Here is a 25,231-nt window from a genome sequence, read left to right as displayed (position 1 = left end):
CAATTTATTACAACTCCATTTGATGCGCTGATTAGAAAATATGTCTATAGGCGTGTTCTATGGTCCAGCGGTCTGCCGCGGAAAGGAGGGATGAGAGAAAAGGGGAGGGAGGGACGGATGATACTGTTTTTGTGGCGAGGAGCACGTGTTTGGGAAGGGGGGCGGAGCCTAGGCGCCCAAAAGAGTGGGGGAGGATATCATCGCCGCAACTCCTACCCGTATCCCTTACAACCGCTTCGGTCGCCTGCCTCTTCGGTGCATCGGACCAGCTCGCTACATTTCAGTAATTTGACGAATCACTTGTCGCGCTGACAACACTGCATAAATCGTTTCCGTATTACCACATCTCTCACAGACGTTCGTCCGTTTTTGGTTTGGCATTTACTCTTCGAGAAGGAAGACTGATTAGTTCGAACTCGTATGACAGTTCGTTTCTTTCGCTATCGACAGCCTCGACAACTTTTTTTTGTAATTTCTAAACCGTGAGCCATGCCGCAGTAAGTCGTAAAATCCGCAGAGACAAGATGATGAGCTACAGTGGAATGTTGTTGCAAGATGCGGCATCATCAGCGACCGACAACGCGAGACGATTTTCCGTGAGCAATTTGCTAGCGCTGGAGTGCGACAAACGAAGAAGCGAACCCACCAATACAGGTAAGATAATAACTTAAATTTAGAGAGTGTCTAATTAAATAGATAGTGACTTTTTCCCGTGAACGACATTCCAACGCCTGGTATCACCTTAGTAGTACTGCAAGTAAATTACAACAGTCGTACATTGTGCAGGCACCAGCAGAGAAAAAAAAAAAAATTGACACGTATGTGCACCTCAACGATTTTCTATTTCTTGATATTACATTTGTCAACTCATATTCGTATAATAGTGTTAATCATTAACGTTAACTGTTAAGAAAAAGAGCAATGAAGTCAATTTTCAGAACTATCCCATTAGAAAACGATTAAGCCTACAATCTGTTTCTTGGTAATACACATACAAAACAACCTAGTGAATATTCGTTTTAGAAATATGTTAACGGCTGATAAGCGCTTTGGTTACTTTCCGCATTGAGTACACGTCGCAAGTAACATATTCTAACAACTGAAAGAAACTCCTTCCTGGCATTGTATTTTAACTCAAACCATCTAATGTAAATTAAGCAACAATGTGCATGTATTTTCATATATTTATGTATTGTATTAGTTTACAGCGCGTAAATATATAAATGGTACGCGCAAAGCTATTACAAGTATCGAGCTTTTTAAAAAAAAGAGAAGAAAATAAATAATTATTATGGTTGCAACAGCGTCCTAAAGTTAACATTTTACCACACTGGCTGTCACTGAATGAAATCAAACATCCCTGTACTTTGTTTTCACTACTGTTCAGTTTCCATAGTTAACCGGTCTTCAAATGAATGCTTAAGTGCAACCCATCAGAATAGCTGAGCGTGTTTCAACGTGGAAGAACTCATCAAAGGCACTAGTGTAAACGCAGGAGGTTGTTCATGTCAAATTGTATTTTGTGGACTCCTGGCAACACAAATCATCAACACTCCGCACAAGTTTTCACACATTTATGTGCTAATTCGTTGGTCGATAACCAAGCAAGCTACACTTATTTTTCCTGTTACGCATTCATAGCATTTACTGTCGTATATAAACCTGAAAATTCTGTTTCAATGATAATAGAAATGTTGTGGTATGTGTAACTTTTGAATATGAAACTTCGGTAAAGGATAATCAGGCATAGTATGTAAGGTCAGGAATTTTCCTGCATGTTTACATGTTATTTATGATTAACGAAATAATTTTTTGAGCAGTTTTCGCATTGTTGAATGACACTGCAAGGTAAGAAAGGATGTCTCTCTCTCTCTGCCTTTCCTCTGTCTGTAAACAACCAGGGGATTTTGTCGACGTAATTGCAAGCATTTTTACAGCACGTCAGCTCTTAGACTCGCGATAGCACGAAGGAGCCTTCTGTGAGGGACTATCTTAGTTGTAAGGAAATAGTTTTATTATGGGGGAACATAATTGGTGGCAATCTCGTGCGACACGCTTGTCGCAAACAACAGGGCGATGTGTAACAGATTTCCACAGTAAATTCTATCGGCACAAGTTGAAACACTTTGCAGTTTCCTCTAAACCAAGTAGTAGACTCTGAAAGTGTTTCAGTCGTTTTTCACTGCGTCGTATTCGTCGTGTGTTTGACTGCTTCATAAATGTCAGCGACGAATGTGTTACAAGCATCAAATAAGTAGTAAAACTAGAATGTGCTTGTCAACAGTACGTTTCAACCTATTTTCAGGACTAGGACAGATCTTTGGATTTTATCAACGATTTGCGGCAGAAAGTCAGTGTCAAAGAACCTTAGTTAGCTAAATTTTGAATTTATGGCCTGTTTAAAACAAGTTTATATTCATTCCCACTTAAGATTTAATAGAAGCAGTCGTCTCGCACCACTTTAAATATTATGTGTAGTTCAAGAGCTCCCAAATCACTTTTTCGCATCTTACCATTAGCTATTGGCACGCCGTTATCATTATTCAGTAACAGAATCATCTGACAAAAAATAATATTACTACAAATCGTTGGTGCAGACACAATGAGTGCGTCAGATACGCATATTATAATTGAAATCCATTGGAGCAATACATGCCGTTTCATTTCGTCTGGGGCATTAGCATGCATTATATTTCCATGGGCTCATTTTGATGAAAGTTGCTCTTTAAAATAATTATAGATCTTCATCCAATTAGCATTCGTCACTCAATAATTTCTTCAGAATATTTCGTAAACTAAATATCGTGTTAGCAATAATCATCAGGACTAAGCCTTTCGTATTTAATCCCACGTGTAACAATGGGCGCAGTTGTGATTAATCTCCTGTTATCATTTCAGGAACCGCATGGATAAATCGTAGTTTGTGCATCAGTAATCTCGTTTTCTTAAGTTTCTCCGAACTTACGGTGAGATGATATATCACAACGAACTGCTTGCTGTTCATTTCCGTTTTCAAACCTGTCTTCTGAAAGAGTGTTCTATATCTAGTGACCGAGCCACGTACAGTAAGTGATAGGTCAAATCAAAAAGAAACAAACATAATTGTTCTGGCGTTACGTGGTTAAGGTATAAATGAAAAGTGAATGAATAACGCGGAAGAAGAGCCCTTAAATATGAAATACAGATAATTGCTATTGTTGACTCTGACAGAGGTGGTGAATGTTGAAAAAATAACTCACACTGCAGATATATTTTCGCTTTGACGTGTGCCGTAGAGGTTTCCTCTAAAGAAATTCCCTTTCGCTTATCAGTGTCTGTTCTCTTGGCAATATATCGTTCTTGGTGAACCAGCACGTACTACTGAAATTACTTTAATGTTTATGTTTGCTAGAGCGTGATATATTTATTCTTTTCTCATCATGGTCATGACTTCATTTTTGCGCCGAGATGGGTACTGTGGTGTTAAGACAATGGACTCTTGTTCTTGCCATTTAATCTTACATTAAGCATAAACCGCTAAAATTCATGCATACTGCCAACAGTGAATTAATGTAGGACTTTCTTCCCTTCCTTCGCCCTGTGCCATAATTACACAAGCCGCTTTCGGTAGATGAGCAGTTTATTGGGAATTCCGAGAATAACGCATCTACGGTTTTTTTCAGGTGGACATAGTTTCGTCTGTAAGTTTACTCCTCAGGTGACGCTGAATCTTAAATTTCCAGATTTTTAGGGTCGACGATCTTTTATTGAGCTAATGTGTCAGGCAGATTATATTAGTTGCTTCAAATGTCAATACAGTCACATCATCAATTTTTCATGGTGACTTTATGTAGAATTAATCTGTTAAGTATCTACATACATGCTTCATGACCTGCACTAAATTCGACGGAGAATTCTAATTGCGTGTACTTAGCTGATGATGTATTTATTTTATACATAGCTGTACTGCAGCTACACTAAGTTTTTATTTTGTTTTATTATATTTCATTTTCTTCGCGGCTAGTTTACGAATCACAGCCCCATTTTCAGGCGTTCCTGTGTAAAATTAATTCGTAACGAGTGGGACCCATTATAAAGATATTCGTTAAATATTAAACTCTGTAATGTGTCGATAGCACCGCTTCCCATATTGCCCCGTACCTGTTCTTGATCTTAAGCGAAGAAATAAGCTAAACGCCGCGATTTTCATAGCTGCGTGAAATAAATAATCAAAGAGAAGTCCTTCTCTGGAAAAACGAATATTGATTTTTATATTTATTCACATGGTGCGGTTTATATTTATTATTCCTTCTGCACATTTTCACTGCCTTCGGACGAATGATACCTGTTTCATTCCCGTGACGAATAAAGGTCGTTTCCTTACAGATTACATAGTTATTTCTAGCTCATTCCATATTTTGCTTTTTGTAGGGATTAATCTTCTGTAGTTTAGTACGTAAGTTAATGGCAGCATAATGCTGTTATAATATAATACAAAATTTGTATCTCTATAATGAAAGGTTCATCCGTAATGTATTATTTTTATATAGGCGCTCTTCAGACAGGGCCTGAATCCCGTAATTATCGTCAAATAAATACAATAAATAGTTTGAAACTGAAACAGGTAACCAGGAAACCACACACATAGATCATATGGACGCTGCAGACAGAAGAAGAAGAAAGATTAAAACCTAACGTTCTGTCGACAGTGTCGTCATTAAAGTCGGGCTTTACAAAGGAGCATAGGAAGAACTTCCTACTCATTTTCTACTTACTATTACAACCACCTAACTACTATTTTCCTCTACATATGTTTTGTAACACGTTTATTACATTTTATCTACGTTCACCTTCAAACATTAAAATGTGAATTGTTACGCTCTCTTAAGAGTTCGTAAAATATAGCTGAGCGACACCGTAAGATTCAGTTTTAAACGTTCATTCTCGACTTGACATATTTTGTGAGTTGAAAGCATATGTACTATCATGCTCAAATGTATCCAAACGACCGTTATTGCCGGCCGCTGTGGTCGAGCGGTTCTAGGCGCTTCAGTCCGAAGCACGGGGCTACTACGGTCGCAGGTTCGAATCTTGCTTCGGGTATGGATGTGTGTGATGTCCTTATGTTAGGTAGGTTTACATAGTTCTAAGTCTAGGGGACTGATGACCTCAGATGTTAAGTCCCATAGTGCTTAGAGCCATTTCGACCGTAATTACGTTCTACCTTCTTTGCATCTAGCCAACATAACGTAGCTTTCGTGCAAGTCTTCTAATCTCTTCGTGGTACAATCGTTTGACTATATAAAACGGATTAACACTCACAATTCTGTTACACTAATCACTCTGTAATTCTCAGTCAAGGCTAAATACTTTTATGAATAAGTGTTTCTTAAAGATAATCTAGATTCTCAAAGATTTATGGCAATAAAAGTATTTTTGCTGTCCAAGAGGATTTCCAACAGCCGACCTACTGTCATTCGCATGACATGTGATTTTACATATACTGATTAATTAACGAGACAGTTACAGAACAGCGATTAAGCGGCAAGCGCTATGGGAACATCAACACTTACAGCGTATCAAATGGTTCAAATGGCTCTGAGCACTATGGGACTTAACATCTTAGGTCATCAGTCCCCTAGAACTTAGAACTAGTTAAACCTAACTAACCTAAGGACATCACACACATCCATGCCCGAGGCAGGATTCGAACCTGCGACCGTAGCAGTCGCGCGGTTCCGGACTGCGCGCCTAGAACCGCGAGACCACCACGGCCGGCTACAGCGTATCATTAGTAATTTCACTGTACTCCTGATGACGCTTGGATCCACGTGCACTTCGAAAGTCACCTACCACCCTCGTTGTCTATCACTATTTGCGACTAAATATCTATGGTATTCAACTTGTGCACATGCTTGAGCTTTAAATTAAATGTCGAACCTTCTTGTTCTGGATCTGGATTCAAACCTAGCAACTATAGTCAATGCTAACTAAGCAAAGCTGTGGTGCCTGTCGGATACTCGACCGCGACACCAATCGTCATTGCCGACTAGGCATGTAGAGTCGCGAAATATCGAAGCTTTCATCAATAACAGTTAGCAAGTTTGAGCTTGAAAATAAATGACGATAAAATATATTGTGCTCCACCATTATTCGAACCAATCACCTATCGCCGTTGCTTTCTAGCCACGAACAGACGTTAAATAGCGACAGTTTTTCGCCAGTAACTAGATGTTCGCATATTTGAATAGAAACGGCGCTACGAAATGTTCATTGCTGACTGTGAGTGTAATCCGGCACTCATAGTCGCGAACATACGTTACTATCGAATTCTTCTTCACCAGTAGCTAGGACTAGCATGTCTGACTTGAACGAGACGATGCAAAGTTCTGCGCTGACAGAGTCAAATCCGACAAATATTGTCTTTGTTGACTCAACACGAAGACACGTTAACTATTGATTTTTTTCAGCCAATAGCTAGGAGTGTCGTGTGTGGACTTCAAATGATGTGATGAGAAGTTTCAACTTAAAGGGATTTTCTGGATAGTTCTTGAAGCCGGCACCTATCGTTATTGTTGACAAAGTACGAAGAATTGGCCTTGGTACCTCCATCGCTAAACAGCATATCAAGCATCAAGCTTCCACCTGCGAACTCTACCAACTGCCACGTTTTCAGCTTCCTCCGAGTTTGCGTCCATGGAAATCAAAATTATTTTTCACCAGTAGTTTGGAGTGCACTTGGTAGAGTTTGAAGTTAAATAACGACTACTTTTGTGCCAGATCAGTACTCGAAACCAGATTCCTGACTTTAGTGGAGACAGAGAAGTTTCTAATCTTGAGTGAAACAACGGAATTATGGAACTTAACGTGTCAACAGGGTCAAACCCCGAATCAAATCTCAGTCCAGCACCAAAATTTCCAACGTCTCAAATTCAGATAAAATAAGAATAAGTGTCATGTGAGCTTACTTAACGATTGGTTCATTAAATAAAATATATTTCTAGTTTAGTAAAAATAATTTTTCTTTACCAGTCTTGTACAATGTTATACTATCAACAATTAAAAACTCACAACTTGAAACCATAATTATAAATTGTTAGAGTTTGTTTCACATTTTATAACGTCTTTGTGTGATATCCCTTCCTCTTCGGCTCCTTTCGGTATTGTTACTACTGACATTTCATGGTTCTATATTCTTAGCACAATCACTGACCTCATTTTCTGAACCTACAACAAATAACAAAAACTCTTTCCTGGTACAGAAAATGAAGAAACATCGAAAAAAGCACAAACAGTAATTACAACATACGTTTTACTAAATGAAAACGAAAAGTACTCACTTGAAGTTTGACGTAGTTGTTCTTGCACAAAGACAGTATTATCATCTGACTCATCGGTAACGTCATTCTCGTTGTCACCGTCAACAAATTCTTTCTTAGTTAGCCCAAAAGTTTGTCGGCCTAAGAAAACGTGAAGCCATGTCTTTCGTTTCTTTACGTACTGAACGAACAGCTTCCGTTGCTATAGGCTGTTTTACAAACTCCATCTCCCTCACAACATAATGAAAACAGATCGCACCAGTAGAAATACGTGATTTCGTATATAAAAGCGAGAGAAATCCTACCGATCTAATGACGGGAGCAGCAATCTACCAAAATTTTCGCGTCCCGTCTGTTAACGGGATTAGCAGTGAAGAGATTAAAAGGAGCTTAAAATTAGACACGCTGCACGGTGAAGAAACACTGGCTCTCTGTTCACTGATTAATTATCAGCGTGTTTCTAACGCAGAAATTATGTTTAGAGGGAGGGGTGTAAAGACGCTTCTTGCCGTTATACCTCCAATTCGAAACCGTTTGAAAATTATCACTGTTTCCACATTTTTTTGAGTTTGAGAATTGCCACTACATAGTACACTGAAGAGCTAATGAAACTGGTACACCTGCCTAATATCGGGTATGGCGCACGCGAGCACGCAGAAGTGCAGTAACATGACGTGGCATGGACTCAAATGTCTGAAGTAGTGCTGGAGGGAAGTGACATCATTAATCTTGCAGGGCTGTCCATAAATCCGTAAGAGTACGAGGGGGTGGAGATCTCTTCTGAACAGCACGTTACAAAGCATCCCAGATATGCTGAATAATGTTCATGTCTGGGGAGTTTGGTACCCAGCGGAATGTTTCTCGAGCCACTCTGTAGCAATTTTGGACGTGTGGGGTTCACATTGACCTGCTGGAATTGCCCAAGTCCGTCGGAATGCACAATGGACATGAGTGGATGCAAGTGATCAGACGGGATGCTTACGTACGTGTCACCTGTCAGAGTCTTATCTATCACTCCAACTGCACACGCCACACGCCATTACAGAGCCTCTACCAGCTTGAACAATCCCCTGCTGACATGCAAGGTCCATGGATTGAAGAAGTTGTCTCCATACCCGTACACGTCCGTCCGCTCGATACAACTTGAAACGAGACACGTCCGACCAGGCAACATGTTTCCAGTCATCAACAGTCCAATGTCGGTGTTTACGGGTCCAGGCGAGGCGTAAAGCTTTGTGTCGTGCAGTCATCAAGGGTATTCGATTGAGCCTTCGGCTCCGAGAGCCCATACCGATGATATTTCGTTGAATGGTTCGTACGCTGACACTGGTCGATGGCCCAGCATAGAAAACTGCAGCACTTTGCGGAAGAGTTGCACTTCTGTCACGTTGAACGATTCTCTTCAGTCGTCGTTGATTCCGTTCTTGTAGGATATTTTTCAAGCGATGTCGGAGATTTGATGTGTTACCGGAATCCTGATATTCACGAAACACTCGTGAAATGGTCGTGAGGGAAAATCCCCGTGCGCCGACTATAAAATCACGTTCAAAGTCACTTAAACCATGATAAGCTGCTATTGTAGCAGCAGTAAACGACATAACAACTGCCCCAGACAGTTGTCTTATATAGGCGTTGCCGATCACAGCGCCATATCCTACTGTTTACAGATTTCTGTATTTGAATACGCATGACTTTACCAGTTTCTTTGGCGCTTCAGTGTATGAAACTAAGATAATTCGGTTATCACTGTCGTTATTAGTATTATCTCTTGACTCGGTTTCTGCTACAGGTATGCTTGCAAGAAGAATTTATTGATTTTTAGAAGCAAATAATTATTTAGTTCTTTCTATAGGCAGGGATTTTTTTCAATGTAATATGGACATCTCGAATTATTCATCAATTACATCAAAATTAAATTTATTTATGAAGACAATACCTCATATCAAAAACCGCTCTGAATTACTTCGTTTATTTGAGCTTCGAAAATGGTTCAAATGGCTCTGAGCACTATGGGACTTAACATCTATGGTCATCAGTCCCCTAGAACTTAGAACTACTTAAACCTAACTAACCTAAGGACAGCACACAACACCCAGCCATCACGAGGCAGAGAAAATCCCTGACCCCGCCGGGAATCGAACCCGGGAACCCGGGCGTGGGAAGCGAGAACGCTACCGCACGACCACGAGATGCGGGCTATTTGAGCTTCGCAACGACACTTATAAAATCCTGAAACTGGTAGTAAATAGCCGGAGGACGTTAATGTCATGGTCACCATTTGCAGATAACTTATTTCAAGCAGTATAAGGAGGAATTATTGCAAAACCTAACCTCAACCATTAAATATATTCTGCTCATACTCTACTTTGCTAAACATTTGTAATTTGCCACCTAAAATAATTCCTTGAAAAAAAAAACTGACCAGTGCGAGAAGGACCCGCGATCTGAGGGTTCTGTACGAACTTGATTATGTATATAGATAATAATAATAATAATAATAATAATAACAATTTCGTGTGGCGCAATGGCTGGTGCGGGTCAGTCTACCGAATGCCGCTTCGGTGTTCTGCGTGTCCCTAACGTAACCCAGTTATCCTTTGGGGGAAAGGAGACCCATAGGTTAACCTATTGCCGTACCAAGTAGTTCTACGAAATCCGTACCCAAGCGGTTGGAGACGACACGAGCTAAACGGGCCAGTGAGACTCGCGAGACAGTTACAGTACAGCCGAGATATTATGCGGACACCGTTGTGGCAGTTTTAGGTGAGGTGTGTTTTGAACTATGGTTGCGTAAGACACCAGTATAGGTCGGGCCTGAACTACCGATGCCAACCGCATCAAGCAATTGCGATATAGCCATTACCAAACGTTTTGTGTACTTCAGTTAGCTTTGTGTTGTGGATTGCTTGTTTTTTATTTCTTATTTTTGAAATGGGCGAAGAGACTAATCCTCGCGCATAAAGGGTTTTCGAATGAGACTCTCATCACAACAAAAGGAATCAGAAGTCCCTATGACGATTATGTCAGTTCTCGAAACAGAGGCGGGACTTATTCCCGGCGCCTCTCCTCTCCCTTGGGGAGTCCAAGTTCTAGTTTGCTTTCCGTCGCTATCGGCTGCCACGACATACTGTCCGCATAATACGGACCTGTGCTATGGAGCTATAAGCGTATTTGTTTCACCAATACTGCTCTTGTGGACGTACACACAAATCTAATTCTTGTTCCTGTATATTACTAAGGCAAAGGCCTTTCCGCAGAGGGAACACTGGTTCCCGTCAGATCACCGAAGTTAAGTGCTGTCGTGGGTGGCCGGCACTTGGATGGGTGACCTCCGGGCCGCCATGGGCTGTTGCCATATTTTGGGGTGCACTCAGCCTCGTGATGCCAATTGAGGAGCTACTTGACCGAATAGTAGCGGCTTCGGTCAAAGAAAACCATTATAACGACTGGGAGAGCGGTGTGCTGACCCCACGCCTCTCCTATCCGCATCCTCATTGAGGATGACACGGCGGTCGGATGGTGCCGATGGGTTATTAGTGGCCTGAAGACGGAGTGCTATATTAATAAGGTATTTCAAACAATACTTCAGTGTATAAATTTTTATACATAAACAATATTTTAATAGAAATTACAATCTTCTTGAGCGTTTTCAAGAGTGACTCCTTCAGAAGGAATCTAATAACATGAAGCCAAAAGGGACATTTTCAACAAAAAATTTAGGGGAATACATGCTACTCTTGAGCGAATTACTAATAGGAAAATACCTACAACTCCAAAAATCGGTAGTCCTGCATGGTATGGTAGTTTCGAAACCACTGTGGTAGGTGTGGCTCCACTTTATATTCCTTTCATTACCACTTCGCTTCGATTAGCACTTTTTGTTTTGTGCAGATATTTCATATTTTTGTTAAGTGTTTTCTTTTAAGTGTCGAGTCGACATGTTTTTTGAAAAGGTCCCAATATTGCGGTTGGAGTCTAAGGGGTGTTTCACCTAGTGGAAGTATCGCGCAGTTTTCGTAGTCCGGCAACTGGACATTTTTGAAAATTATCTCATTTATATTTAATCGGCAATCAACTTGTGTTTCCTTTCTTTGATCGCGTATTATGCAAAATGTACGTACTGGAGAAAGCAATACCAGACACATAAGAAAATAACGTTTTCGGTATTCTCTGAGGACTTTTACTCATGTTTGGGAAATAAGCCGACATCTGATCTTAACGATCAATTCCAAGCATTCGCTTAACGTACTCGAGGATGCTTTTGAGATTTTTATTCTGAAGTGTTTGTTTATATGTTCAACCATCTCTATACTTCCAGGTTTGGTTGATCTAAACGTCTCGCTTGTCTTTCCATCACACAAACAACAAATTATTATAGTTTCTTCACAAATATTCTCCTTTCTTTAATTTTTTTAATATCTTGTGCCATATTTTACCTGTTGCTGCGTACTGACCTGATAACATCTATGTTTTTCTGGTGTTATTTTAAAAACAGGTTGGGGTAGGAGTTCCAGTTGTCGATAAACAAGGTATGTCCCTTATTCAGTTGGGATTTTGACAACTCCATGGGAACGTTCTCTGATGCACTATTATACCGTCGTTTTGTTCTGGTCGGTATATATTTTGGAATCATAACAAAAACTGGTACTTTCCTCACATAGCTTGTAAATTTTTGATCCAAATCTCACTCTTTTCGGTAGATTAAATTGTTAACATGCTAAAAGTGTAAGCCGACGCTTTAATCCTGTATATAAATTTCTTTAAATTGCTCATTCCAAAGGATGATGATAGTTCTCATCTTTATAAGCCGATCAGTACTGTCAGCAGTTTCATTATTGTAAAAATGTAAGAATTTCGACATTTGCTTAAATTTTTCAAAATGCATTACTTTTTTAAATGGTGTCATTACTACTATTGGTCTTTTAGTCCAGCACATTTAGATATTCGGCTTTCTGACTTGAGTCATCAAAATGTGCGTAGTAGGCCTTCATTTCGTCAAAAGTTACGGGGTAACAAGTGTCGTCCACTTTTCGTTTTCTATTATTTGACGTGCGAATAGCTTTGCTTCCGTAGCAAGTATTTCCCAAAATTTGTCATCAAACATCGCAGAAAATAGTTCTAATTATCGTTTATGTTCCCTTAAATGATTTGAAACAGATGCTTTTATTTCACAAGTCTCTGAATATTTCCAAATTTTTGGTGTGTTTTCTGCCTGCTGCGGAGTCTACGATACACATGTTTTAGATATTGAATTTTCCTCTTCACTGTCGTCATCTATAATTAGATGTTTTGCACGCTCTCTGTTTTGTACAGTCACTTCGCTATCATTGGAATGTTGGTCATTACTCCCATGTAAACGCCCCTTTCTTAACATTATGTAAAAATTTATTAATTTTTTTCTTTAGAAACGATAGTACAAAACCACTAGCGTGCTGGCTTGATAACTTAGATTTAATGAATTGTGACCAATTCTCGCTGCGTAATGGTGAGAAGTAAACCACGATTGTCACTGGTAAGTGCTAGTCTTATGAGTTTGACGTGCGATGTTTACGTGTAGTCTGACTTTCGTTCATAAGAATGTGACTCGTGATGTATAAGTTTGGCCCGAATTTATTTCCACAAGTCTCACTCGAGATCCTCGTGTCTGGTCTACAATTGTTATCAAATTACGACGTGGGGGTTAACGTGGAATCCGAACCACGTGTTGTTTCTGGCGATTCGAACGAAGACTGAAAAATACGTGAACCGACCGAGACTAGATGCCGTGACTTAGCTTTAGCGTGCTTATAGACGCAACCTCTTGGGGATATATGACTGGAGTTTCATGAAGTTATTGTGTTTCCGCTATTGCTACGGAAGCTTGCACAACTGACTTGCTCACTTCTGGATTTCTGTCCATCATTATGTGGGATGATACTACCGATTCCGTCACCTCGCTACTGTTTTCTGTACGATTCTCGATACACTGTTTCAATTCTTTACGAAGGTCTTCATACTGTTTCTGATTTTTCGAGACTATGTTTTCAATGCGCGTGTCGAATCTTTTTAATGCGGCTCGCGTGACACGTTTTCTGACATTGAGCTCTTCCACGATTTGTTGCCCCTTACCAGACGTCTTACGGGTTAACATACCCATTCTTTGATTAACGTTAGACACTACATCTTGCACCTGATCAGCGTCAGAACTCATCTATTTCTGGTCAGCCATTAACGATTGTATAAGCTCGCGCGAGTCTCTCGCCTCTCTCCGGATTTCAGTAAACTGCTCATTAACCTCCGTTCGTAATTTTTGCTGAACTTCGCGGACAATTCGAAGCCAGCATAGGTTTCAAATTGGAGACTATTTAAGGCAGCATTCGTGGCCAATAACCCGGCATCTGTTGCTGTTTTTAAATTTGCCGTTTCGGTTTTTAAGTCTTCTGACCTTTCATTTGTTTCAGTTTTTAAGTCTGCTAAGCCTGCATTTGTCGTTTCACTCGTTTGCTTTACGACCATACTGAGTTGCTTCAATAATGCGAATACACTATCTGACTCTACGCCATTGTCACTTGTCACCATTTGATGAAAATTTTGCCGTTCGCGTCTTTCACGTGGTGTCTCACCGACTTCGTGCACAGTGCGGACGCACTTAAACACATTCTTTCTGTTGGAAACTGTCCCGTTTGGTTCAAAATTACTATATTCGGTTCAACTTACCGCAGTTGCTCGTCCTTTTATTCTATTTCTGACCCACTAGATACGTCATTAGTTCGTTTTTGTGCATTCTCAGACTGTGATACCAATCTTGAAACTGCTACCATTCGCTCTGCACTATCACTACGTTCCGTTCCGTGACTCGCACTTGACACTTTATGTTGTACATCAATCTCTATCTTGTCAAGATCTTCAGTTTTACCTAGGCCCGACATACCTGTAGGTAATTCATCTATAGGTTTTGATATGTGAGTTTGCGACTATCGAAATATGTGACATAACTGGCGGTATCTTTTGATTTCATTGACTTACAAGCTTAAATTTTTCACACCAGTATGTGACAAAAATTTCAACTTGATACCACTGTCAGTTCCTGAGAAAGAGTGGTCTTAATAGTCGGACAGATAGATAGACAGACGGACAACAAAGCGATCCTGTAAGGATTCCGGTAAAACCGGAAGCCTAAAAAATTATTTGAAGTCTTTATGTTTGGTTTAACATAAAAGTGGTAAAATCCACATCTGCGTTTGTAGAACCAATAAATTTGGCCGAAATACTCATAAATTGAGCCCAGTTATCTGATATAACTGTATCGTCGAAAAAGACATTAATTACAGATAATTAATTAAAATTAAAATTTCAGCAATATCAATGAATAAAATCCGTGTTCAAATTTTTGATAGTATATAGTTCGGAATGAGTATGACTTCTGTGGCGAAGGAAGTGCTCTCCCCCAGTTACAGCACTTCGTCTCTCTTATCTTGTCAGAATACTCATACTTCCATTAAAACGACACATCGCAGCTCAGTGGATTTGATAAATGTCGCATTCTTGCATTTTATCCAGATGGCTACTGTATCATTGCCATTACCAGTATTCTAGAAAACTAGAACTAAACTCCATTCGAACAGGCTTCGGAAGACCCGACGGTACCGACCTGCCACCGTGTCATACTTAGCCAACAAATGTCATTGGTTTAGGTTAGGAGAGGCATGTGGTCAGCACACCGCTCTGACCTCCGTTGTCAGTTTGCGTGACCAGAGCCACTGCTTCTCATTCAGTTACCTCCTCAGTTGGCCTCACAAGGGCTGAGTGCACCCCGGTCGCCAACAGCACTAGGCAGACCCAGACGGCCACCCATCCAAGTGCTTGCCAAGCCCGACAGTGCTTAATTTCGGCGATATGACGGGAACCGGTGTTACCACTGCAGCAAGGCCGTTGGCACCCGTACACTAGAATACGGTAAATTTACAATTCATTACTGGGTGAAGAGTATGGCGGGTGAAAGCCACATCATCCGTTGTCGTCGTTCTGAACGTCCAAGGACTACTACAGATAATGAAGACAAGGTTTTACTCTACCGCCGTGATGAAAACTCCTTCAGGATCAGCACAGAAATTAAGAACATCATTTATGTGCGAGAAGGTCGACCATATGTCGTTAGCTCAACGGGCCGGTCGGAGTGGCCGTGCGGTTCTGGGCGCTACAGTCTGGAACCGAGCGACCGCTACGGTCGCAGGTTTGAATCCTGCCTCGGGCATGGATGTGTGTGATGTCCTTAGGTTAGTTAGGTTTAATTAGTTCTAAGTTCTAGGCAACTGATGACCTCAGAAGTTAAGTCGCATAGTGCTCAGAGCCATTTGAACCATTTAGCTCAACGGGGAAGGAAGCTAAGGACGAAACTCGGCTGAAAGAACAACATATGGATGTCAGGTAAACTTCGTATTGGAGTACAGGAAGCCGCTTTTATACTGGTACAAGGTTACATTCACGGACGAGATGGAATTTTCCACTGCTCCTAATAACTCTGCCAATGTATGTCGTTCAAGAGGAACGTATTCCATAGTGTGTCCATCAGAGGCAATTTTGGGGGGCGAAAATCCTTGATAATCTGAAGGTGGCTATCATCAAATGGCTACCGCTTATTGTGGAAACTTTAAGGATAGTTTTCCAGAGATTACTAATATCAACTACTGGAGAACATAATGCTTCCTTCAGTTCGTCTCAGATTTTCGGGAGACTGTTCCCCAGTCCACACAGCGATTGTGAAGACACTGCATCCAAATGAACGGAGACGTTGATGTGATGGACTAGCGTCCCGAAGGTGCTGATCTCAGTACTGTAGACTTATAGAGCTTTTATGCACAGAGATGGACACAATTATTAGGAGTAGTAGATCTGCACCAACACCCAAGGCAGCGCTCTCCGAAGCACGTCATGCTGCGTGATGTCGCAGAGTAACAGATTATTTCTTGCTTCTTTTCCAAATGCAGTTGTAGAGGAGGACGGAAACGGGACGTGGTACCGAACCTACGGTGTTATAAGGAAGGAAACTTGGTTTAAAGCAAATGAATGTTTACCCTCCGAGTACTTTTCATCACCGTTAAAGGTACTATGCTAAGCAAATCTTCCTGATGGGCTGACTGGAACCGACCGACCGCTGTGTGATCCTCTGCCAGCGGCGTCATTGGAAGCGGTATGGAGGGCCGTGGTGTCAGAAGAGCTCTGCTCAGTTGGCATCACGAGGCGGAGTGTAACCCTTTCCAGTTCCCCTTCCAAGGAAAACTCCTGGATTGTACTGAGATTCGAACCCGTGTCCTAAACAAATCGGCCACAAGCAGCCAGAGAGGCTGACCACTCAACTATGACGGCAAACAACGTAAATATGACCAAAAGGAAAACGTCTCTTGTCTTTCTTTTTCAAAAAAAAGTGTGATGCACTTAAACCGTAGATATTGTTGCATTAACATCTGCGATGTAGGTACACTGTGGTCTTGGTCTTTTTGAACAACGCTCGTAAAATAATTTAAAATCAAGTGTCGATTGAAAGACTAAAAAGATATATATCGACAAGTGTCGAATGAACGACTGAAAGGATATATATATCGACACTTGATTTTAAATTACTTTACGACCATTGATCAAAAAGACGAAGACCACTGTGACAATTATGCCGACGTAGGCACCAATGACAGAACATTTAGTATTTTTAAGTCAAAGAGAAGGCACCAGATTCGTTTCTGCTCTCCTTATTTGGTGCAGGCGATGCACTCTCAATACAAAGCAGAAGGCACAATATTTAAAGGAAAAAATGATGAGCGGCCTGTTATGTAGATGCAAATGCGAGCGTTTATGGCCGGCCGCGGTGGTCTAGCGGTTGTAGGCGCTCAGTCCGGAACCGCGCGACTGCTACGGCCGCAGGTTCGAATCCTGCCTCGGGCATGGATGTGTGTGATGTCCTTAGGTTAGTTAGATTTAAGTAGTTCTAAGTTCTAGGGGACTGATGACCACAGATGTTTAGTCCCATAGTGCTCACAGCCATTTGAACCATTTTTTTGAACGTTTATGGCCCGTTTTCCTCAGACGTGCGGGGTGAGTCACGTAGGACAATACCCCTTTTATTTCGTGAACGGATCCAGATATCGAAACGAGCTTTGGGCAAATGATAGTTCGCTAAGGGGTACGTGCTTTTATTATGCGATAAGGCGTCTTAACTCCTGTGTCGATCGAGATATTGAAGCAAGTATGATTTTTTAAATAGAATGCTGTACTTTTTCGAACGGTGTACGAAAGCCCTCGAAAAGACAAGGGCAGCGATATAATGCTTATCAATTTTGAAGTTGAAACTCTTATCAAAAGAATCCTAGAAACTTTCTTAAATTGAAAGGCAAGTCGCCCAAAATCGGCTATTACGTTGTAAACACGCTCATGCCAGGCTACGTTGTTGTATCGAGCCTTTGGACAGTTTACTTCTCTGCGCTTCAGAATTTGCAGGAACTGTGTCATCTGTCCGGAGGTCATTTCTGTTTCAGCATTCCTTGCTTCCAGACATAGACAAATACGAGGATAAGTTAGACATGCTACTTTCATATGACGAACGTAAAAAAAAAAAAAAGGCTGCGAAACGCTACAGCGGTATAGAGTAGTCTAGCCTAATCGTCGCTGTCCGACGCGCCAGGCACTTGCACGTATTATTAGGTCACTAATGTCAACAAGCAGCTTCAACGTCAAACAGAGGACGAGGACAAACACCGTAACTGACAGAGTATATGTTGTTGTTCTGACTACAACACTTATCAATCCACATGGCGGTACGAGAACTATCACGAAGGAACGTGGGATCAGCCAAACGAGTGTCATTCGCGTCTTACATAGAGTTTTATCGGTTTGCCCTGCAGCGCCTGGGAGACGACGCTGCGTTTTTCAATATGCTCTTTTTGTCGAGTAAGCAACGTTTACCAACCACGGTAATGCAAACTGAACGTTACATGCACCAATGGGTAGCTGAATATCTACGCTAGCTTCGTCAGGTAAAACACAAACGACCATGGAGCTTAAAGGTATGGTGCGGCACCAGAAGAAATTCCATTTTAGGTCCTTACCTCATCCCACGTGCATTAGATGGAAATAGCCACACACACTTTATTACGAATATTCTACCTGTTCTTCTAGAAGCTGTACAACTGGATAGACGATAGTGTATGTGGTTCCAACAAGACGGCTGCCCACCTCTTTCTTCCCGTTTTGCAACGCAAATACGGCATAAAAAATTTCCTGATTGTTGGGTAGGACGGAATGGTGCAGCGAAATGGCCATCCAGGTCCTCTGATTCGACTCCTCTGATTTGTCTCTAAGGGGAGCACTGAAAGTTGCAGTCCATCACGAATCCCCAACGACGCCAGACGATATGCAACGTCGAATAGCCACAGCATGCAACGGCATATTATGCACCTATCTCTCGAACGGCGAATGAAAATGTGTCTTATAGTCGATAGTAAACAGTTTGAGCACATCCTTAACTACAATGTAAAATAACATTTCGTTAAGAAAGGTATTTATTTTGTGAGTGACACATCGTCAGTCATTCTGAATAAAATGTTTAGTTTATTTAAAGTGTGTTCCGTCTTATTACAAAATCGAGTAGCACCTATAGACATATTTGTTCGACAGCAAGTGTTTTACCTTTAGGGAGTCTCCAGGCAAAGACAGGTCAGGTATTACTTTTTATTTCAAATCTAAAAAATATTGATACTGTAGTTTCCTTTTTGTGGTGAATAGGGCCGTTTGTCATTACGAATTACGAGGTGCATTCAAGTTCTAAGGCCTCCGATTTTTTTTCTAATTAACTACTCACCCGAAATCGATGAAACTGGCGTTACTTCTCGACGTAATCGCCCTACAGACGTACACATTTTTCACAACGCTGACGCCATGATTCCATGGCAGCGGCGAAGGCTTCTTTAGGAGTCTGTTTTGACCACTGGAAAATCGCTGAGGCAATAGCAGCACGGCTGGTGAATGTGCGGCCACGGAGAGTGTCTTTCATTGTTGGAAAAAGCCAAAAGTCATTAGGAGCCAGGTCAGGTGAGTAGGGAGCATGAGGAATCACTTCAAAGTTGTTATCACGAAGAAACTGTTGCGTAACGTTAGCTCGATGGGCGGGTGCGTTGTCTTGGTGAAACAGCACACGCGCAGCCCTTCCCGGACGTTTTTGTTGCAGTGCAGGAAGGAATTTGTTCTTCAAAACATTTTCGTAGGATGCACCTGTTACCGCAGTGCCCTTTGGAACGCAATGGGTAAGGATTACGCCCTCGCTGTCCCAGAACATGGACACCATCAGTTTTTCAGCACTGGCGGTTACCCGAAATTTTTTTGGTGGCGGTGAATCTGTGTGCTTCCATTGAGCTGACTAGCGCTTTGTTTCTGGATTGAAAAATGGCACCCACGTCTCATCCATTGTCACAACCGATGAAAAGAAAGTCCCATTCATGCTGTCGTTGCGCGTCAACTTTGCTTGGCAACATGCCACATGGGCAGCCATGTGGTCGTCCGTCAGCATTCGTGGCACCCACCTAGATGACACTTTTCGCATTTTCAGGTCGTCATGCAGGATTGTGTGCACAGAACCCACAGAAATGCCAACTCTGGAGGCGATCTGTTCGACAGTCATTCGGCGATCCCCCAAAACAATTCTCTCCACTTTCTCGATCATGTCGTCAGACCGGCTTGTGCGAGCCCGAGGTTGTTTCGGTTTGTTGTCACACGATGTTCTGCCTTCATTAAACTGTCGCACCCACGAACGCACTTTCGACACATCCATAACTCCATCACCACATGTCTCCTTCAACTGTTGATGAATTTCAATTGGTTTCACACGACGCAAATTCAGAAAACGAATGATTGCACGCTGTTCAAGTAAGGAAAACGTCGCAATTTTAAGTATTTAAAACAGTTCTCGTTCTCGCCGCTGGCGGTAAAATTCCATCTGCCGTACGGTGCTGCCATCTCTGAGACGTATTGACAATGAACGCGGCCTCATTTTAAAACAATGCGCATGTTTCTATCTCTTTCCAGTCCGGAGAAAAAAATCGGAGGCCTTAGAACTTGAATGCACCTCGTACGAACGAGGGACGTTTCGGTTTCGGTTTCAACAAGTAACCAGCAATGGGAAGGGTTTAAGTGAAAAACCACCTGATGAAACTGAATTTGTTTCCATAAAAACCTGGAAACGTAACACTGAGGTTTTAGAACTTTTTCCAATTCATGGCAGGACAATACAGCAACCAATGATAAATGTTTTGGAGGCAAAATTGTTTATCTCTTAAAAACAACAAGGTTTACCGTAGTCGCATAGACCTGTCTTGCTGCATATAACGACGGAGCCTGGCATAAGAGCTCTGCTCGAGGTGTTTACACCGTAATAGCCGATGCTGGCCGTATTGATTTCAAGTTGTAGTAGATTTTCAGATTCTTTTGCGAAATCTTTCAACGTCAGCATTAACAGGCGCTGTATCATTGTAATTGTCTTTCCAAGAGCTACTGAATGCAGCTAATTATGAAACGTATACGATTCCGTTACAAAAATACTTGTTTTAATATCTCGGTTGATAACAAAGTTCAGAGCATTATCTTACAAAACATTAAGTGCCCCTCAACATAATATCAACTGCAGAAAACCTGGTTTCGATATCTGGAATAATTCACGAAATGAAGCGTGACTCACGCTATATAATTACAAATACTTTAAAGGTTACCATTTTACTTTTCTTCCTAAAATAATAACTGTTACCACGAATTATAATTTGTAATGAGACAGTATTCGAACTCAAGATCTACAGCTTACAAATTTACCAATTTAATTACTACGTAATCCTAGCACTCACGTACTCTGTTATTGCCGAATGGTAAAATGTTGTCTGGGAGGTCAACACTTTGCTTAGAAACAAACAATAGTCGGGCAGACATTTCCCTGAAACACTATCCAAACTAAATTTCACTTCTAAAGTATTCGAAAATGACAAGAACATCTGGCCGCCGTACAGCCTACGCAGCGGTTAAAACTGAACAAATTCCTTAAGCCGTCCTCTCACGGAATGGGAAAATCCACTTAGTCGGGGAGCTGGTGACATTTCAGCGTGGAACTCCACGTTCCACTACACTTCATAGTGTGAAATTAAGAATATGGCATGTCAGATTTATGTACCGTCGAGAAGATCGTGGTAAGTGAGATGCGACATCGTTTTTACATCACAAGTAGGATTTTGGAGCCGCCATATCGTTTGAAGTCAGTGTATTTGGTAGGTTTTCTTTATCACAGACGACGTGGTATGAATATAAGCTGTTTCAAAGCATCAGCAAATTAGCAGTATCTCTAAAACGCGTCGCTTTAGCTACGATGTATTACAATAAAATCACTGGTAACTACAAATCGGTAATTGAGGACATCCTTTATTTGATGTGTTTTGTGTTACGCATTGTGTGCTATGCAAGTATACCGTTTCAATTCTACGGCACAGTTATCGATCAAAAGCGCGCCGTTTTGTTACTATTTGTCATAGTTAAATACCAAATAATGACATTTTCAGGCGGCAGTAAACATGACCACAATCAGATCTCTATGTCTGGCAATCTGCATACTCTGGCCACACTGTAGGATGTGGAAATTATAGAGAAAATGTTGTCAACTGCTAGAACTATTGCGTGCTGTGTGTGGTAGTAGTATGGTGTTACACGGCGGTAAGAACTGCGTTGAAGTCCACTAGATATACTACATTTTGTCTGTATACTAAAACTGTATGTCTATCATACCTTCACTGGGAGGGCGATGTGGTGACCCCACGCCCCTCCTATCCGCATCCTCCACTGAGGATGACACGGCGGTCGGATGGTCCCTGTAGGCCACTCGTGGCCTGAATACGGAGTGCTTTTCATCATACCTTCACTTTTTGGCACGCCGATAATTGGAGTATAGCGCTAAAGTATTTCTTCGACAGTTCTAGGCTGTGTATCCACAACGCTCCGAAGAGAGTTCTCAACACAGATGGCGCAGTCTCTAGCTATGATCAGGTGTTGCCTGCCTGTTACAGCGATTGCTTACGATCTATGGCGCATGCCACAGCTTTCGTTTTGGCTAGTATAATATTATTCATAATTGTTGTCTTAGGTTCAATGGAAAAGAATTTAAAGTTCGAGTGATTCCATATTCCTGAATTTCTGGAAAGTGTTTGACACAGTACACCACTGCAGTCTGCTAACAAAGGTACGAGCATACGGAATAGGTTTCCAGATATGTGAGTGGATCAAAGACTTCTTAAGTTATAGAACGCAGTACGTTGTCCTCACCAGGGATTCTTCATCAGAGAGCAGGATATCGTCAGAAATGCCCAAGTTAAGTGTGATAGGATCGCTCTTACTCTCTGTATATGTAAATAATCCGACGGATAGGGTGTGCAGCAGTCGGTGGCTGTTTGCTGATGACGCTGTGGTGTGCGCGAAGGTGTCGTTGTTTAGTAACTGTAGGAGAATATAAGAAAACTTAGACAAAATTTCTAGTTGACATCATGAACAGCAGTTTGCTCTAAATGTAGAAAAATGTAGCTTAATACAGATGAATGGGAACAACAAGCCCGTAATGTTCGAGTATAGCGTTAGTAATGTACTCACACAATCACATCGATTAAATACCGGGTGACCAAAACGTCAGTATAAATTTGAAAACTTAATAAACCATGGAATAATGTAGATAGAGAGGTAAAAATTGACACACATGATTGGAATGACATGGGATTTTATTAGACCAAAAAAAAAATCACAAAATGTCCGGCAGATGGCTCTGGACAGCAAAACTGCTACCGCGACGGGTGAGAGGTTCGCCGATATGTTACAGAATCGCATCATCCCCAGCCTGGCTGATAAACACCTGCTGGAACGTACGATGTTTATGCAGGATGGCGCTCCACCCCATATTGCTAGACGCGTGAAAGATCTCTTGCGCGCGTCGTTTGGTGATGATCGTGTGCTCAGCCGCCACTTTCGTCATGCTTGGCCTCCCAGGTCCCCTGACCTCAGTCCGTGTGATTATTGGCTTTGGGGTTACCTGAAGTCGCAAATGTATCGTGATCGACCGACATCTCAAGGGATGCTGAAAGACAACATCCGACGCCAATGCCTCACCATAACTCCAGATATGCTTTACAGTGCTGTTCACAACGTTATTCCTCGACTACAGCTATTGTTGAGGAATGATGGTGGACATATTGAGCATTTCCTATAAAGAACATCATCTTTACTTTGTCTTACTTTGTTATGCTAATTATTGCTATTCTGATCAGATGAAGCGTCATCTGTCGGACATATTTTGAACGTTTGTATTTATTTATTTATTTATTTTTGTTCTAATAAAACCCCATGTCATTGCAAGCATGTGTGTCAATTTGTACCTCTCCATCTACATTATTCCGTGATTTCTTCTGTTTTCAAATTTGTACTCACTTTTTGATCACCCGGTATCTAGGTTTAACTCTGCATAGTGATATGAAATGAAATGGGCACGCAAGGATTGCAGTAGGGAAGTCGTATCGTCGACTTTGAATTAATGGTAGAATTTTTGGAAAGTGTGGTTCATATGTAAAGGAGACCACGTATAGAATACTATTGTGACCCATTCTTGAGTACCAGGTCAGATTAAAGGAAGACATCGAAGCAGTTCAGAGGTGGGCTGGTAGATATTTTACAGGTGGTTTTGATCAACACGGGAGTATTATGGAGATGCTTCGTGATGTCAAGTGGGTATTCGTGGAGGGAAGACGACGTTCTTTCTGCAGAACGCTTGAAAAGCGGCAAGCCATTTCGCATGCCTCTTTTAATTTAATATTGTAATAACACTCTAACTAGAAGATAATGATTGAGCAGAATACGATAATGATATTTTATTAAAGTGAACTGGATTGGAACGGCTGTACATACTGACTTTCAAGTAACGTAATATAAAACACATTTCACATGGTGTAGGGCTTCCATGTTTTTCTCTATGCCTTCTGTGAGTGCATGGGAACAGGAACCACGCTGGATCTGGAGCAGGAAAGGCAGTGACGTAACGTAAAAAGCGGCCCTCTGGCATCGGCACAGGCGGGCAGCCTCTGATGTTGACTCCATGAAAGTGGCCATGCCGGGCGGGGGCGGGGGTTGTCAGTTGTGCGTTTACGACCGAGCCCTGCCCTATGATAGAGTTGAGCTCTCGGAAGGGACTCCGTAGTAGGGCAGCTAGCGCTTTCTCATGTTCTGAAGAGTGGCTTCTGGCTTTCCTTAAGAAACACGGCTTGCAGAAAAATAAAACTCCAGCCTCAACCGCACTTTTTAGTTTCAGAGGACCTCTGATGCCAGTCTACTTACTGGGCGCGAAAATGGACGATTGATACAAATGTCTGTGACGTCACAGGGATGGAGCTGATGCAGCAACTTTTTTGGAAGAAGGAGGTCATTGGCGTTTAACGGCAGTGCTTTTGTCTTGGTGAGATTTGTGTGCGTGAAAGGACGGTACCATTGGCCGGTTGAATGTTCATATTCTGCGGTTGGCTGGCATGTCCTGTTTGGTGGAAAGGAATAGCAAGCTGCACGGTTCAGCTTCAAATCTTGGAGTTCGTTGGCAGATGGAGAGGTGTGCGCTTATTGTGCACATCAGTAGCGTTGATTCGGAGATGGAGAGCTGTGCACACTTGGCGAGCGTCTTAGCAGACGAGAGTTCGTGCCGACAGAAGCTCAACCCTTATATTGTACCACTAAACCACATCGCCAACGGTGACTTTCTGCAAGTCTCATGCTGACTAATTATGGCGACAATATTATCAGCACCGGCATATACTAGGACGACTCTTGGTCAATGCTATCATGCGTCTCAAGTTCAGCATTGCTTTAGTAAATGCACGAGTTTCTCGAAATTTATCAGGGCTACAGTCGCGTAC

General features: G+C 41.7%; 1 protein-coding gene and 1 pseudogene across 2 annotated transcripts in view; one reads left to right on the top strand and one right to left on the bottom strand.

The window, feature by feature from the left end:
• Nucleotides 1-249: 249 nt before the first annotated feature.
• Nucleotides 250-25,231, top strand: part of LOC126249559 (paired mesoderm homeobox protein 2-like) — a 584,838-nt gene continuing 559,856 nt past the window's right edge. For both annotated transcript variants that reach the window (XM_049951224.1, XM_049951223.1), the window contains exon 1: nt 250-654. In XM_049951224.1, coding sequence (XP_049807181.1) covers nt 525-654 — 130 coding nt within the window. In that variant the 5' untranslated portion in view covers nt 250-524. The remainder of the gene's footprint in view (nt 655-25,231) is intronic.
• Nucleotides 15,096-15,214, bottom strand: LOC126250491 (5S ribosomal RNA; annotated as a pseudogene).

This window comes from Schistocerca nitens, chromosome 3 (assembly GCF_023898315.1).
Source record: "Schistocerca nitens isolate TAMUIC-IGC-003100 chromosome 3, iqSchNite1.1, whole genome shotgun sequence".
Taxonomy (NCBI): Eukaryota; Metazoa; Arthropoda; class Insecta; order Orthoptera; family Acrididae; genus Schistocerca; species Schistocerca nitens.
Note: the sequence above shows the minus strand (reverse complement) of the source record. Positions and strands in the feature narration are given on the sequence as shown.